Source organism: Ambystoma mexicanum, chromosome 7q, assembly GCF_040938575.1.
Source record: "Ambystoma mexicanum isolate Mex_15411 chromosome 7q, UKY_AmexF1_1, whole genome shotgun sequence".
NCBI lineage: Eukaryota > Metazoa > Chordata > Amphibia > Caudata > Ambystomatidae > Ambystoma > Ambystoma mexicanum.
Window position 1 is genome coordinate 516,453,881 of NC_090941.1, and position 15,207 is coordinate 516,469,087.

A 15,207-nucleotide genomic window follows, 5' to 3' on the forward strand; every position below is an offset into this window, starting at 1 on the left:
TCTGGGGGGCTGCCTTATTCTGCGCCGTCCAACGTGGGAAGGAGAGCTAACTCAGCCATCTTGATTCTTTGGGTTAGAACACAGACTTGTCTTTGCATACATATTCCCCTTTACACACTTTTTGGATAAGCGATAGGGCAGACATTAGGTTTTGTTAGTATAGGCCATTTTGATTTGACAGAGACTGACTAGGACTGCGTTTTCTTTATTATTTGATGGTAGAGACTACTCCCATCATTGCAATAGGACAAAGTAGGAGTTTTTACAAACCCCACAAATCTAATAAAGGTTTTCAAATGTTATCTCTTGGGTCAGCATCATACTTGTGATACCATGTCTTCCTTATACAAGCCCATTTCGCAAAGCAGCCTCTAGCATATAGATTTTTGAGTAACCCAATTGAGTTGTCATCTCTAGCTCAAAATTGTTAGCACTTAACAATCAAACGAGTCTTTAATAATTTGATGGGCAATATGTAGATAGATTCCTCAGCACAGTTGTTTTTTTCCCCTGCAGACCCCTTAGTTGGGCAACTCAGTAAAACCACCTCGGTGCAATGAGTACATTTCTTCTCAACTTCAGTTTACATATTGCTTTCAGGGAATATCTTCAATGTTTTGGGTAGGTTGTAGGTACTTTGATATTTTCTGGAGTATGACAATCTAGCAATATTATTAAGTGAAGCATTTTTAAGCATCTTTTTCTGTTAGTGTCCAATCAGTGTTCTCCAAAGGCATTACAATCAAATCTAAAACTGGCCTACTGAGTTGAGGAATTAGTTTCTTGGTTCTCCAATAGTTTCTCCACTGTCACATGGGAAGAGAAGTTAAGAGTTTATCTCTAGGAATTCTTTGCTTTCAAAGCTCAATGACACAATCAATACATTGCCAATTCCTTTTGATTGTTAATACCCAATTAAAGCATGGACTATGAATGATAAATCTGCATTATTGTATGCTGTGATGGGTCGGAAGAAGGAGTCCGACTCTTGGAGGACATTCCCAAATTTCTTTTATTTCAATTATAAGAGAATGGCCTAGCTTTCCCTATTCCAAAGTGAGTTCCCTACCTAGCTAAAGGAACAAAAAGGTGTTCACCTGTCGTCAGGAAGTCCCAAAGAAAGAAAGGTTCTCTGTCCGAATCTAGTTCTACCCTAACTCTACCACCAAGAAACTAAACTTAAACAGTTCCAGGAGATGGGCTTAATTCTCCTGATATACCAGTCTTTTTCAATGGCTTCTTTATATCAATGTCTTTATTCTGGTTATTTATCTAGCAGAATCTTCAGTAATAGTCTCTTTATTTCTTGAGTTAACTCTTGTAATTCCTCTACAACATTCTTGGATTTGATATTCTCTTTAACAAAGTATTTAGGGAAACCTTCCTCGTGATACTTTCTCAATTGTTGATTGGAGGTTTTAGATCCAGGGGTTTCTTGGCTTGGTTGTGGTTTCTGCCTAGTTGATATTTCCCTTCTTATGGATCCTCCCTTTATTGCCACTTTCTGTACTTGACAAACTTTTCTGTCCTCTGCTGTTACTAGACATTATGTCACAGTTTCTTATCCTTGCAGCTTGTTGCTCATACAGTGTTTTGCCTTTGTTATTCGGTTCTGGTTTGGAACCTTCATAGACATCCCATCCAGGATTGTTCAATTCTCTCCTTCTCAGCTTAATACAGTTCCAATTACATAGGTTGCAATTTCATATGTATCCAGTATAGTTAAATGTAAATGGGATATGTTACTTAGTGTTACTTTTTTGTTAAAGTGACACATATTAGCTTTGCACGCGCGTAGAAGGACAAATGCTAAAACCACCAAATGAAATATAAACGCGGTTTAGACATAATTTGCTAGGAGTGCCCAGAAGCAGGCAATGAGGATTTTTTATAATGCACATGCGAGAAAGGGGGTGTGTACTGAAGAATCCACTGTAAAGGGAAGATAGTATTGATTAAACATGTATGCGTTCAGAAAACATATAAAGGGGATTTATGAATCTACATGTAGTGGGCTCTTTTATAAACAGATTAAAACACGGCACTCTGGGTTTGACTTTGAGCAACTGGTTCTGCTGGATTTCAAAGGCCAGAGGATGGGTGAAAAAGTAACTATGACCTTAGCAAGGGTCAACTCAGCTGAAGGAGCTGGCCATGTTTTTTATTGTCTGATGAGTATGACAGAAAGCTGATGTAATCTCCTTAATGCATGCAAGCCTGACAGAGGGTTTTGGCTATTTGTTTTTGACCAGCAGTAAAACGGGGATGAATCAATGCTTGAGGCTAAAGTTATTGAAACCCAGGAGTTTCAATTGTATTCTCAAGATGTGCCATGTGCGATGAAACTGCAGTTATTTAAACTAGAATATTCCAATGGAGACGGGGCACTGGGGGGTGAGATAGTTATCGCTAGTTCAAAGAGAACTTGTTTACCCAGCTTTCTTCACATCGCTTGAAATGTTTTATAAGGAGGTAAGCGTAAAAAAGGGCTCAGGCCAGTTATTACTAGCAATTAATTATGTCTGCACACAAATGTTTAACTGGTTGATGATGTCATGACTTACCACAGACAAATCCTAAAAGGAGGTGTGTTTTACACGTGAAAAGAAGATGGTAGTTAAGAGATAATGACTACCAATGAGAATGTAGGAATTGGAGAAAGATGGGATTTCTTTGAAGAGGTTTTGCCCAATCACATGTGGGGGTGGACTGTAATAAAATATATGGGAGTGTTTTAACTGTTGCAAAATTGTATATAATGTGTCATCCTATGTGTTTCAATGAGACTTGGATTAGTTTGACTCCACATCGTCATCTAACTGCTCCCTGGACGATTGTACAATAAACTTGCTGTACGTACAAAACGTGCACTTGTTCCTCAGGTGGTAGACCCGTTTTGGGTTGAGGTAATTGGGTATCCGCCCTGAAATGGGCCAGAAGGAGACGGACACTGATGATTCATTTCACAGTTTTGCTCATTAAAGACAAGAATAAAGGTCTATTTTTCCCTATACTATGAGGCGTCCCCAACTAACAAAACTAAGGTGCTCATCAGTCATCAAACTAACCCTATCTGACCCTACCACTAACTGAACAACTAGGGACAGAACAAGGACTCCTTAATCCTGGTGCATTTGCTTCAGGCAAACTTCAATTCAATAGGTTATCTTCAAATCATCTCTGGTGACTGCATTTATCAATTCACACAATTTGTTTAGTATTTTTTTGGGCTTTCTTCTTTCTCTTGTAGTGGAGGCATGGTATCAAAAAGGTATGACACTGTCACAATGGGTACAATTTGTAAACCATTTATTGAAATTGTTGGAGAAACTGCTATTCTGCCCTATAATTAAGATGGGAGTAGTCTTGACCATCAAATAATAAATAACAGTCCTAGTGGAGTCGTCAAATCAAAATAGCCTAGGCTAACAAAACCTAATGCCAGCCCCATCTCTGGATCGAAAAACGCAAGAAGGAGAAATGTATGCAAGAGGAAAATTCAGTGTTCAAATGAATAAATGTGCTTGAACCAGCACTCCTCCCCATGTTAGACCTCACGGAGTAAGGCTGTCCCTGTAGGCAGAATGACACACGCTTCCAACAGAAACAGTTCCAAAATGTGGATCGAGGACCGTCTGGCCTTCCATGTTTAAGTCCCTTTCTTGACTTCCAAAATAATGTTTCAACAAAAAAGTTCAAAGTTCCCCCTCTGTCTGGCTCAGACCTCTCACCACACTGTTTTCGTAGGTCCCCCTCTGCTGAGCTCAGACCGCTCATGATAAAGTTCAACACAAACTTTCAAGGGGGTTGCTCCCTTCCCCAAGCTTATTACACTTCGGGTTTCCCCTCTGTTGGTCTCTGACCACTTTCGGATGTCGAAGACTTTTGAATGTGTGTGGCTTTCTTGGTTCATAGTCAAAGCAAAGTAATATTTTTTTATAACGTTTTTTATTCGAATTGGGGGGGGTTCCCTCCCTAACGTCCCCCCCCCCTTTTTTTTAAAAAACTTTTTTTTACATACGAGAGCCAAAAAATAAATATAAATAAAAAAATTAATGATTTGACTTTTTTTTCGACTTTTTTCTTCAACTTTTTTGTCTTTCGACATTTTTTTTACTCGATATTTTGACTGCACACCGGCTTTCTTTACAGAGCACTGACACAAAGTTTACAGTTCACTTTCCCCTTCTCTAGGAGTTAAATTTCTTGTATTTAACTTTTTCTGTTCATACACTATCGCTTCAAACTATTTACTTTTCAAAGAGACTTTCGAGTGGGCTACTTCCTTTCAACGGACCACTTCGTTATTATTTTCGCAGCTGTCTTTTACTTCAAAGTTAATTCACAGGACTACCTTTCCTCACGTTTCATTCACACATGTGGAGCCTTCACGTGCAATATAATGTTGCTACTTCAATCTTTAACACACAACAGTCTTTCAGGTTGCTTGCCAACTCACCGGCTGTGTGCGTCTTTTCTTGGTTTTACGTTTCCCAATTCGCGAGTCAAGGTTGGTACCAGAGGCTTGGCCTCGCCTCTCCAACTCTGCCATTTACTCGAGAGGGTCGCTGGTGTCCTCGAAACACATTGCAGTCTTCACTCGTGTGATCTGGCCTCCTTCACGTGTGTCTTGGGCCTGTCGGAGGCAATAACCTCCAGTAAGGAACTCTTGGGGTTTTGGAACCACTGCTGTCGTCCCTGCTAGAGTAGGTTTGCCTTTGTCCCAGAAGCCCTGCTTGTACTTGTGTTCTGCCTTGCTCCGAGTGCAACTTTGGGTTCTGCCTTTTATTCGTGTGAGGAGAGCTAATTGGTATCAGGTGTATGAACTTAGAATGAAGTGCCTGATGTTGCCTGACCCGATTAGCGGTACAATGTGTGAAAGTTAATTTTGTTACTCTCAGTCACCCTCTTCCTCGGCCCAGTGTTTGTGTAAAACGGGGGTGGAGGGGAGTTGGGACCTCAGCATCCTAGAACATAGGATGAGTTAGATAAACAAAATAGGGGGAATACCGTGTCTCACCATCAGCTGCCTCACCCCCACTCCGCTAAGACCCGTGACGGAAGTGATCCCCCTGCACTGGGCCAGCCCCAGGGTCTGAATCCAAAGGTGAGGGCAAGGCCCTAGCCAGCTGAGAGAGAGATCCCTGGGGAGTAGCGGGTGAGACTCTCTGGTTTCTCACACTCCTCATTGGTTATGGATTTCCATTCTTTTCTTGTTTTCCTTTTGAATTTCTTTATCAATAGTACTTTCTCTCTTTTACCCTCATAGGGTTATCAAACATTTCTAAGTCTCTCTTTGACATATTCTCTGGTTCTGGGTCACTCTTCTTTTCTTAGTCTTTCTTGACTGATGTGGGTATTAACATCACAATATTGATTTTAATTCCCTATTCAGGATATTAACATATTGTTTTCCTCTCTCTAACTGGGACAAGTATGAGCATTCCAGTAATGATTCTCATTCACTTTTCTAGACATCAATTTGATATATTCTTCTCCTTTACTGGGATGAGTATGTATGATTCTTAGTTGCTTCACTGGCATTTAATATTCTAGTCTTTTTATCTGTACTGGGATGAGCATGAGCATTCCAATAAGGGTTCTCTGTCCTCCCCCTCCAAGGTTTCCTGTCTTTCCTGTTACCATCGCCGGTAGGGATAATGTCACTGGGTTCTCCATTCTCTCCTGGTCATTTCTTTTGCTTCATCTGGTTGGCCTGTGTTGCTTCCTTCACGTCTCTTCCTCTGTGCCTTCGGGTTTAAAGGCACTCCGGTCTTCCCGTCGCTGGTTTGTTCAGTTTAGCTTGAGCAGTATCTGCGTAGTTTAAAGGCCCCGGGTCCACCACGAGTTTCTTGTGGCCACACCACCCCTCTTGTTCCTTTCCCAGCTTCTAGGACATGGCACATCATACTTTGCTTCTCTGCTGCTAGATGTTGTGAGATGCTGCGCATCTGTCTGGTTTCTGCTCTCTCACCAGTTTCAGGTGTCCAGCGTGCAGCCTCTGCTCAGAGCTGGCGTGCAAGCTCATTCATAACTCATGGGATTCTCTCTCGTCTTCCGGCACCTCCCCTTTCATATGCTACGTAGCAGTGGGACTTCACCGGCATGACTTCGTATTCCTTTCTCTGTTTCTCATGGCTTCTTTTTTCCTCCATAGGTCATCCTCCTCGTCTCAGATGATGGGATTTCTAGTTAAAGGAATATTCAGTTTCCTGTTGACAATAGTACAAATGTTGGTACAGGAACGGGAGTCCTTGTCCCCAAAAGGAAGAGTGTCTCTCAGTGAAGTCCCACTTGTCTCAACCCCTAGGGAGGGTGTTACGGAGCAAGCTCTCCTCCCTAGCCTCACGGCGTGGGGGCTCCCCTTTGGGGAGAATGGACAAATTTCCCAGATTCGTCAGACTTCCCTTACGCCATACACAGACTTTACCGCTTGGAAGCTGCTCATGATTCTAGCTACCTTCTCAGATGGTTTCGGTGTGTTTAGTTGGGCACCCTGCCCACCACGATAGGGACGTGGTCTCGCCATCATGGGCGGCAGGACTGTTTTCCTGCAGTACAATGGTTCTCCCATTGTTGGATACGCTGGGTCTCCATGGTCTTCTCAGGCATTCAGCTGTACTTTGAAAGTTGCGGGATCCACGACTATTCTCTGGTCTGCCTCCTCCAGGTGGGTTGATGTCAGGGAGCTTCTCCGGTGTAGGATAGTCTCTGCTTTTCCAACTTCTTCCACTCGTCCCAGTTAAGTATGCATGACTTCTTAAAGAGATATTCTCATTTCATTTTTCATGCTGGTAGGTTCCAGTATTACTTTCATCCAAACAGGTATATAGTCCCATGTATGCTACTAGGCTGTGTGGCTTAGGGCGTTCCTCACAGGAACGGGAGTCCTTGTCCCCTAAAGGCGAGTCTCTGCCAGTGAAGTTCCACTTGCCCAGCCCCCTAGACTCACCTCCCTAAACTCAAAGGGGGAATCTCCCCCTTGGGGAGAAGGGTCAAATACCTTTGATTCGTCACAGTGCTGCAATGAATCCGACGATGTCTACGCTTTTTCCGCCAGAGGTAGATTTTCCTCATGTGGCCTGGGGACGGCAGTCGCTACCTGATCCTGACCCTGAGGGACGACTACATGGGGGGTGGTGACCCTCAGGAGGATGACATGGCATCATTGGAGGAAGTCACATACCCCCTTCCCTTTTAAAGATGTTCCTTCTCTTCCTCATGCTTTAATGGCATATTGTAACCCTCTCCCTCCAACCCTTACCAGGTCTACTTTATACAGTCCCCAACCTCAGACAGGCAGTGATATGCTAATAACTGACGCAAGGAAGAGGCAGGTAGCAGTCGGGATTACTCCCAGTGAGATCCATGGTCAGCTTCCTCAACATTATACTAAAGATACCTTGACTGCAATGGAGACGAGAAAGAGGAGCAGAACAATAAAGATGACTGGGACCTATAAGCAAAGATAGTAGTCTAGTCTTTAGAAGTTGCTCCATTCTGCCTGGAACTTTAAATTCACGGCAGCTAACAGACAACGTGAGGGAGAAGTGCAGAAGCTGGGTACTGCCACAAGCTGTGCAGAGATCGGGCAACACGCTACAGGAGAGCACTGTGGTGAATCAAGCATTATTCCTCCCAGAAACCTGACCAGGGAAAGGCAGACTCTTCCTGATCCCGACCCTGGGAGTGCTGTACTGCAGGAGGATAACATGAGGGAGTGGGGGGCTCGGGGAACAGGCCAGGAAGACTGGGAAACCCAGTTTAACTATCCCCATAATCCTACACTTTTGATGGCTATATGCCAAAACAGCCGAAGTTAAGAGCTAACTTTGTTGTTGGGGTCTACATGTCCCATAATCCCATGAGTACTTGAACAGGTAGGAGGGCTGAAGAGACCTGCTTTAGCAGTACTTAGATAATTAAGACTAACAACCCACAGCTGAAGGAACCTGGGAGGCATAAAAGGCCCCCTCAGGTGCAGGCAATGAGAGGGAGCTGGAACTTTGGCTGGAGTGAGTGATCTAGTAGCAGAGGCAGAAAGAAGAAGAGACAGTGTTGGCAAATCGAGCAGAAGTGGGAGAACCTGAGGGACACCAGAAAGTGGATGCAGCAGATTTCACCTGCGTGTTCTGAGAAGATCTTGGTTTCCCAAACTCCGAAGTGCAGAGGCTGCACAGCAGAAGATGTGCAGGGAGGCTGTCTTTCCCCCATGTGAGCCAGATTGCCGGGCAGGAGCCGTGTTGGAGACCGAAGCGAGGAGCTATGGTGAGTTGCAAGTCTCAGGAGCGTGAAGGGCTCCAAAACCAGGTGGCTGGACCAAAGACACCTTCGGCGAGGAAGGGTGCGGGTATCTGAGAAGCCAGAAGCATTAGAAGTTGTTCCTGAAGTCTTAGAAGTTGGGCAATCTGCAGAACAAGGATCACAGAAGCTGGTGAGTCAAACCGGGCGTTCCGATTCCTTGCGCAAGCACTGCCAGCAACAGTATCTAGTCCAAATATTCACTTGCACATAAGTTAAAGCAAGCTGAAGTGTTTGTTGAAGTCTTTGAACAAAGGGACAATGGAAAAGTAACACTCGCATGTGAACGAGTAATTCACATTTTCACTCGCGTAAAGAGCTAATATTACCAAGAACATTGTTAAACCCTTAAAACTCAAACCGTATGAATAAGTGTTTGTTCTGCACAATTGAAGAGACACAAACACTGCGAAAGAAATTGTTGCATCCCTACCCTTTAAAAAAACCCATTCCGAAGTGTGCACATGTGCTTATTTTGATTTCTAAAGGAATACTGAACAAACTTTTTATTCCCACAAACAATTACAACTCATGTACGAAATCAAGTGGTTAAACATTGTATCCTTGCATACGCGTTTGAAGAGAAAGAACAAACATTGACCAAGCCAAGAGTCTTTCCCAATTGACATTGAAAACAGCCTTTCTCACAGCCAGAACCCAATCTTATCACTACTGTGAGACCAATAGAAGTTCAATCTTCTTTAAGACATCAGTGTTCAAGCATTACTGTGAGGAATCTGACGGCGCCCTCACTTCTTTCCCCAACCTATCCTCCTCCCAGGTGGCCAGGGAAAGACCGTTGCTATCGGATCCTGACCCTGTGGGTGAATATCGCCTGGGTGGAGGGGAGTGGATATGAGGCACCCTTGGATGAGATACAGTATCCCCCATTTCCCTTTTCTAATGAGTCTAATATCAGAGGCAGGACGACACCCTGTCCTGGTCCAGGTCGAAACGTACCAGAACCTGAGTGTCGTCCACGTATGAGTAACACCTGAAGCCATGTGAGAGGATGAGACCAGCCAAAGGCTGAACGTAGATGTTAAACAACATTGGGGACAAGGCGGATTCCTGGAGGACACCACAGGAAACTGAATATGAAGAAGAGAGAAAAGGAGGTAAAGATACTGATTGACCCCCATCAGTAAGAAACTAGGTGAACCACAATTGGACAGGACCTGAGAAAGGCTGCCAATAGATCGAGCTAAATCTCCTCCACTCCTCCTCCATCAACCAACCTGGCCATGTCATCCATTAACGATACCAAGACACTCTTGGTTCCTCTCCCAGGGTGGAAACCAGATTGAAACGGGTCAAGCACAGAAAAAGATTCAAGAAAAACAGAAAGAAATGGAGATATTAACGCCTCAAGAAGTTTCATAAAAAAGGGAAGCAAAGAAATGGGATGAAAGTTAGACAGAACAGAGGCATCCAGTGACAGTTTCTTTAAGAAAGGGACCACAATGGCCTTCTTAAGTTCTCTAGGAATAAATCCGGAGCCGCAAGATAGCCTTCGTAACCACGGCAATAAATGTAGGCACACAGTCCTTCAGAACAAATAATGGAACAGGATCAGAGGGGGCTTCAGATTTCAAATTGAGAAATTGCCGTGAGCATGGTCTAGTCCGTGAATACTGGAAAGGTGGCCGAGCCGGGGGCTAAATGCTGATTGCAGTTATCAGCAATCAAGCCGCAGCCAGGCTGGCAGTTGAATTGGATGACGTATATTTTCAATCTTTGAATGAAAAACCGCAGCTAAAGCATGAGAGTGCGACTGAGAAGTGACAGTAGGCAAAACACTCACCGTAGATGAAAAAGATAAAACAGCAAATCACTCCTTTGATTGGTTGAGAGCAGTTTCAACCTTGTGTATGAAGAAATTCTGCTTGGCTAACTTATTAGCCAGATTATAGCTTTTAGAAAGAGAGACAAAATTCATAACCCAACATCTATATTTTAGTAAAAATTGATCAACATTTCGAAAAAAATAAGGCAAAAAAAATTGGTCATTTCTTCCTCGTTTTTGATTTTTTTTTTTTTTATTCGGTCCTTTCTACAGATACTACCGTGATTTAAGATCTGAAATAAATTCATTTGTACCTAGAGCAGTAGAAAATTAGGCTGAAAAAGTTTCAACAAATCTAAAAACGTAAAGATTATTTTAAGTGTTTCTTTTTAAAAGGCAAAATGATTCACATAGCCGGCCATCACACATATCCCAATGTACAGAGCATTGCATCACACTAGATCAGACGCCAGGTCTATTACCAAAGCACACATCTGAGGAGAAGGTAAGCAGATAATTGAACTACAACAGAATTACAATTACAACCGACGAGAGAAGCCTTTATATTTTTTTAAACAAAAAAAAACATTTTGGGGGAATATTTCAGACTCTTACCAACAGCTGGGAGGGTGTCACTTGACTGCTTATCCTCATGCAACACCTGTTGCTGTAAGCCCCGCAGTTTAGAGCGGAGGGCATAGTGTCATTGTGATATAAGGCAGCTGCTCCCATGTGGCTTTCCCTAACTACATGCTTGAGAATACTACAATGAGCTGCAAGGAATAATTACTGTGGGTGTGTATTACTCTGCTAAAGAGACGCTGCACATGGCGGGGAGGCTGGTCAGCACCCTTTATAATGAGTAGACCCACAGAGGATCGCTCCCCCGCCGGTCTCCACTTACCAGATCTCGGCTTGAGTCCAAAGGGAGTTGTGCTGTTGGCAGTTGGAGACGTTGTCGGCGTGCTGTCTTCTGTCTGCGCGTTGCACGGGGAAAGAGAAAAACAAGAGCGTGAGGTTCATAGAGGAGCGGGAGAAAATGCAACACGAGTGCCAGGCAGGCCTGGAAGGGCAGAGAGGTGGTGACACGGCGTGTCGGCACACTTGTATATTCATCGTGCCTTTTTCCAGAAATGGAAAGAAAAACATGTCGGCGGGAAAAGAATAAAGATGTCCTTTCTTTTCTGGGAACGAAAGGGAGGGCACTAACAAAACAGTGGACAATCTAAAGGGAATTCCAGACTCATGCACCGAAACAAATGAATATTTTAAAAGAAATAAAACAAAGTCAAGCGTGTGATATAAATAATAAGACCCATTAAACCCTAGAACATACAAATCTAAAAGAAAGGTAATTTGTCAAGTTGTAGCTAGTGAAACGTTAAAGGAGAACTCAGGCTATGCATACTTAATTTGCAGCATAATTAATGTACACATAATTAACATGACCTGTAGCAAATTCTCATCTAAATTGTTGTTCCGTTTAGGCCATTAAAAACAGAGGCAATATATCGTCTCAGAATAAAAGCCCTGCAGTAAAGTACTTAGCTTGTCTCGTGTGCCTTTTTTCCTTTTATACATGCGATGTAAACACCAGTAGTAATATTAGCAATATATAAATGGTGTACTGTTAAAAATACCCCAGGAGGGGGATAGGTCTGCCTAAAAGCCAAAGTTGTAGGCTTCTCCATTGCGTGTTTGCTTTAACGACGGTGAGGCTCAACACATACCATGTAATTGCTTGAGTGGTGTGTCACGTCATTTCCTGGGACCTTGTGATCGGGATACCATGCATCATAACAGGAAGAGTCATGGTCAGATGCACAGATCACAATGAAGCATTACAACAACAACAAAAAAACACATTGGATCTACAAAAATTTAACAGCAAAACAAAGGGATACGACTAGCGGGGACTCATTAACACAAATGCAAGTCTTCCCTTTTCAGGTTTTAATGCAAATTCTCAGAAGAGTTCATGCTGTGGAAATGTGTAAAGCAAATCTCTCAAAATAACAGAAGTGCCTCAAAGGTAACGTTGCAGTGGAACTTAAAGCATTCCTGAATTGCTGTGGTCACTGCATGACATCAAAAGTGGACATCATAGATGGCATCACTATTGGCGTCCCTTACGCCATCATATGTGATGCACCACCTATGTGAGCACATTGAGCCTGGCGCATGGAGGCCAATGCGCAGTGCCTTCGTGTGTCGAAACAACGTGACTTCCACAGTCATTACACATTAGTAACTAAGAAGGGGTAACGCAATATCCTCTTGTCCATGCAACGCTGAAGGAAAAAAGAAAAAGCGTGCCCCCAAGGAAGGCGTAGTAGAGCAAAGTGATAGTTACACCACACCACTGGTTGGCATGAGTGGCATGAAATAGGAACACATATTTTAAATAACTGTTCAAAGACGACATGTATGGTGTGGTATCTACAGTACATGCAAGAGATCCAGAGAATAGGCTTCTTAGTGTTATGTTATGCTATATTTATTTCTAAAGCGCACGTACGCCCAAGGGCATAATGGCGCTAGGTGGAGCGAGAGAACAGCAAAGTGTGAAGGAGTCTAGTACAGATAAGTCTTCAGAGCCCAACAAAAGGTCAAATGATCATCGACCACTCGTAGAGACTATGGGAGACATTTCCAGGCTTTTGCAGCGGTCACCGAAAATGCGGGTCCACCAACACGGGAGATTCTGACACGGGGCACAAAGACCAGGAAAGCAGACTGAGAGCGCAGAGGATGAGACGGAACATAGCGGGGAAACTTAGCCTAGATATATTCTGCACCCCGTTTATAAAAAGCACGGTGCACGGTACACATTGACTTAAAAAGAATCCTCTTCTCATAAGGAAGCCAATGCAGTTGCTTAAGAAGCGGAGTCATGTGACTTCGGAAGGGGGCGCAAAGCACTGATCAGGCTGCAGCATTTTGAAGCAGCTGGAGGCGGTTGGTCAGATAGCATGGTTGACCCAAGTAAAGGGAGTTACAATAATCAGTGGTGCTCAACTCCAGAGCAGCCACCACAGTAGCATGGTATTTGACTGGAACAAAAGGAAGCACTTTGCATAATATGCAAAGTTTGAAGTGGCCGGACTTGCATACGGCTCCCACTTGGGGTGCCATGGATAAGGAGGATGACAATGGAACCCCCAGATTTTTGACTGAGGCAGAAGGCGTGGGACAAGGACCCAGCGAAACCAGCCAAAACTCAGAGGTCCAGAAGGAAAGAGGATTAGAGGTGCCCACAACCAGCACCTCAGTCCTGGAACCGTTTTTCAGCCAGTTGGTCGCCATCCATGAGCCCAGATCTTCTAGAAATCTCCTAAGCCGAATAGCTGTGTCGGCACTAGAAAGGTCCAGGCAGACCAGAATCTGTGTGTCGTTGGCATAGGAGTAATATCTGAACCTGTGAGACAAAATAAGAAGCAGGAGTGGGCGAATATACAAATTGAAAAGAATGAGGAAAGTGCAGATCCTTGGGGCACCCTGCATGAAAGATGCCCAGGTTGAGAGCAGAAAGGGGGCAGAGATACTGATTGGGACCGATCAGACAAGAAAGCGTGGAACCAGTCGAGAACTTGACCCGAGATACCAGCATCCGATAGCCGGGCCAGTAGTGTGAGGTGGGCTACTGTATCAAACGCAGCAGACAGATCTAACAGCAGTACCGCTCCCACCCCACCCTGATCAACTAGCCGAGAAAGATCGTCAGAATTAAGGACAGATTCCGTCCCTCTCCCGAGAAAGAAGAGAGAATAGGAAAGACCAGAGCCTCGAGAACCTTCATAGAGAAGGGAAGAAGAGAGATGGGGTGAAAATAAGTCAGTACCTGAGGATCCAGAGACGGCTTCTTTAATAACGGAGGCACCAACGCATGTTTCAGCAAGCTGGGAATCAGGCCAGTTTGAAAGGAATTATCTATTGCAGCAGTGATGTGTGATAGTAGCTCACATGATATGTCTTTAATCTGAGTAAGCGGAATAGCGTCTGCCGGAGAAGCTGCCCTTAGGGCCTCTAGTCTTTACCCCATCAAGCACCATGATGTATTCTCCCTTCACCAGGAGGGGAGCGGGGGCAAAAATGTTGCCAACGTTGTTTTGTGTTTAAACTCTTTAGCAATCCTTTGTAAGCAATGCCAAAGGTTTAAGCAACCCTCTGCAAAAACGACCACTTCATGAAAAAGTAATTTGTTTCACCAGGATTCATTTCTTAGTCCGGCATAAATGCACCCTTTTTTTTGCTACTTCTTAAGGACAATTAGTAATTTCACCAAAAAGAATTAATTATACTTTTTATAAAAACTAGGCACAGTCTGTCCCTGTCAGGTCCACATCAATTATAAAGAAAAAATCCAATTGGGAAACCAAATGGATATTATTTTTTTCATTATGAAAGGGATTTAATGAAAGGGATTTATTTTCTTTATTGAGGACTGATGTGTGTATGTGCTTGTGTGGATGAGACAGTAAGGGGATGGATGAATAAGTGAGCATGTGTGTTATCGTGTTGGTGAGTGTGTCTGCTGGATGGCTAATTTTGTGTAGTTTGAAGCATGAAGGTCTGGGTGTGTTTGGTGGTATATATACATTGAAATGCGTATGCCACACCAATTGAAACTCTGCCAAAGGTAGGAGATTAACAGATCCCAATTATGAAGCATAATGAGGGTCCCAAACACACCACGCGCTGTTTATCTGAAGTCATATTTGCAACGTTTGACCTTGCTACATAGCGATTAAAGCATATTAGCAGTAATCTTCTGGATAATGTGATGATTGACACTATCATCAATGTAGCAGTATTTTATCATAACTAAGCAGTACAAAATATTACGTCTGACAGTCTCGATAGAAATAGATGAAAGACTGATACATTTAAGGAAAACTATTTTGTCCATTTTGACAATGGTCAAGAATGTTTTTTTCGTTTCATTTTAAGATGTTGGTTACATATCCCAGTATGCAATCATTTACCTAATAAGTAGTTTTCCCACTTCACTCTGGTAAATTGGATTCAATATCAACGCATGTAGATCTTTCACAGCAAGTTTTCGTAGTTCACAGTGGGATTTTGGACTCAGAATTCCAGCATGCAGCATCCATTGTGCT

At 43.4% G+C, this 15,207-nt stretch overlaps 1 protein-coding gene across 2 annotated transcripts in view; it reads right to left on the reverse strand.

Annotated features, from left to right (window-relative positions):
• Positions 1–15,207, reverse strand: part of LRCH1 (leucine rich repeats and calponin homology domain containing 1) — a 1,427,405-nt gene that overhangs the window by 323,462 nt on the left and 1,088,736 nt on the right. For both annotated transcript variants that reach the window (XM_069640111.1, XM_069640112.1), the window contains exon 15: positions 10,992–11,064. In XM_069640111.1, coding sequence (XP_069496212.1) covers positions 10,992–11,064 — 73 coding nt within the window. The remainder of the gene's footprint in view (positions 1–10,991; positions 11,065–15,207) is intronic.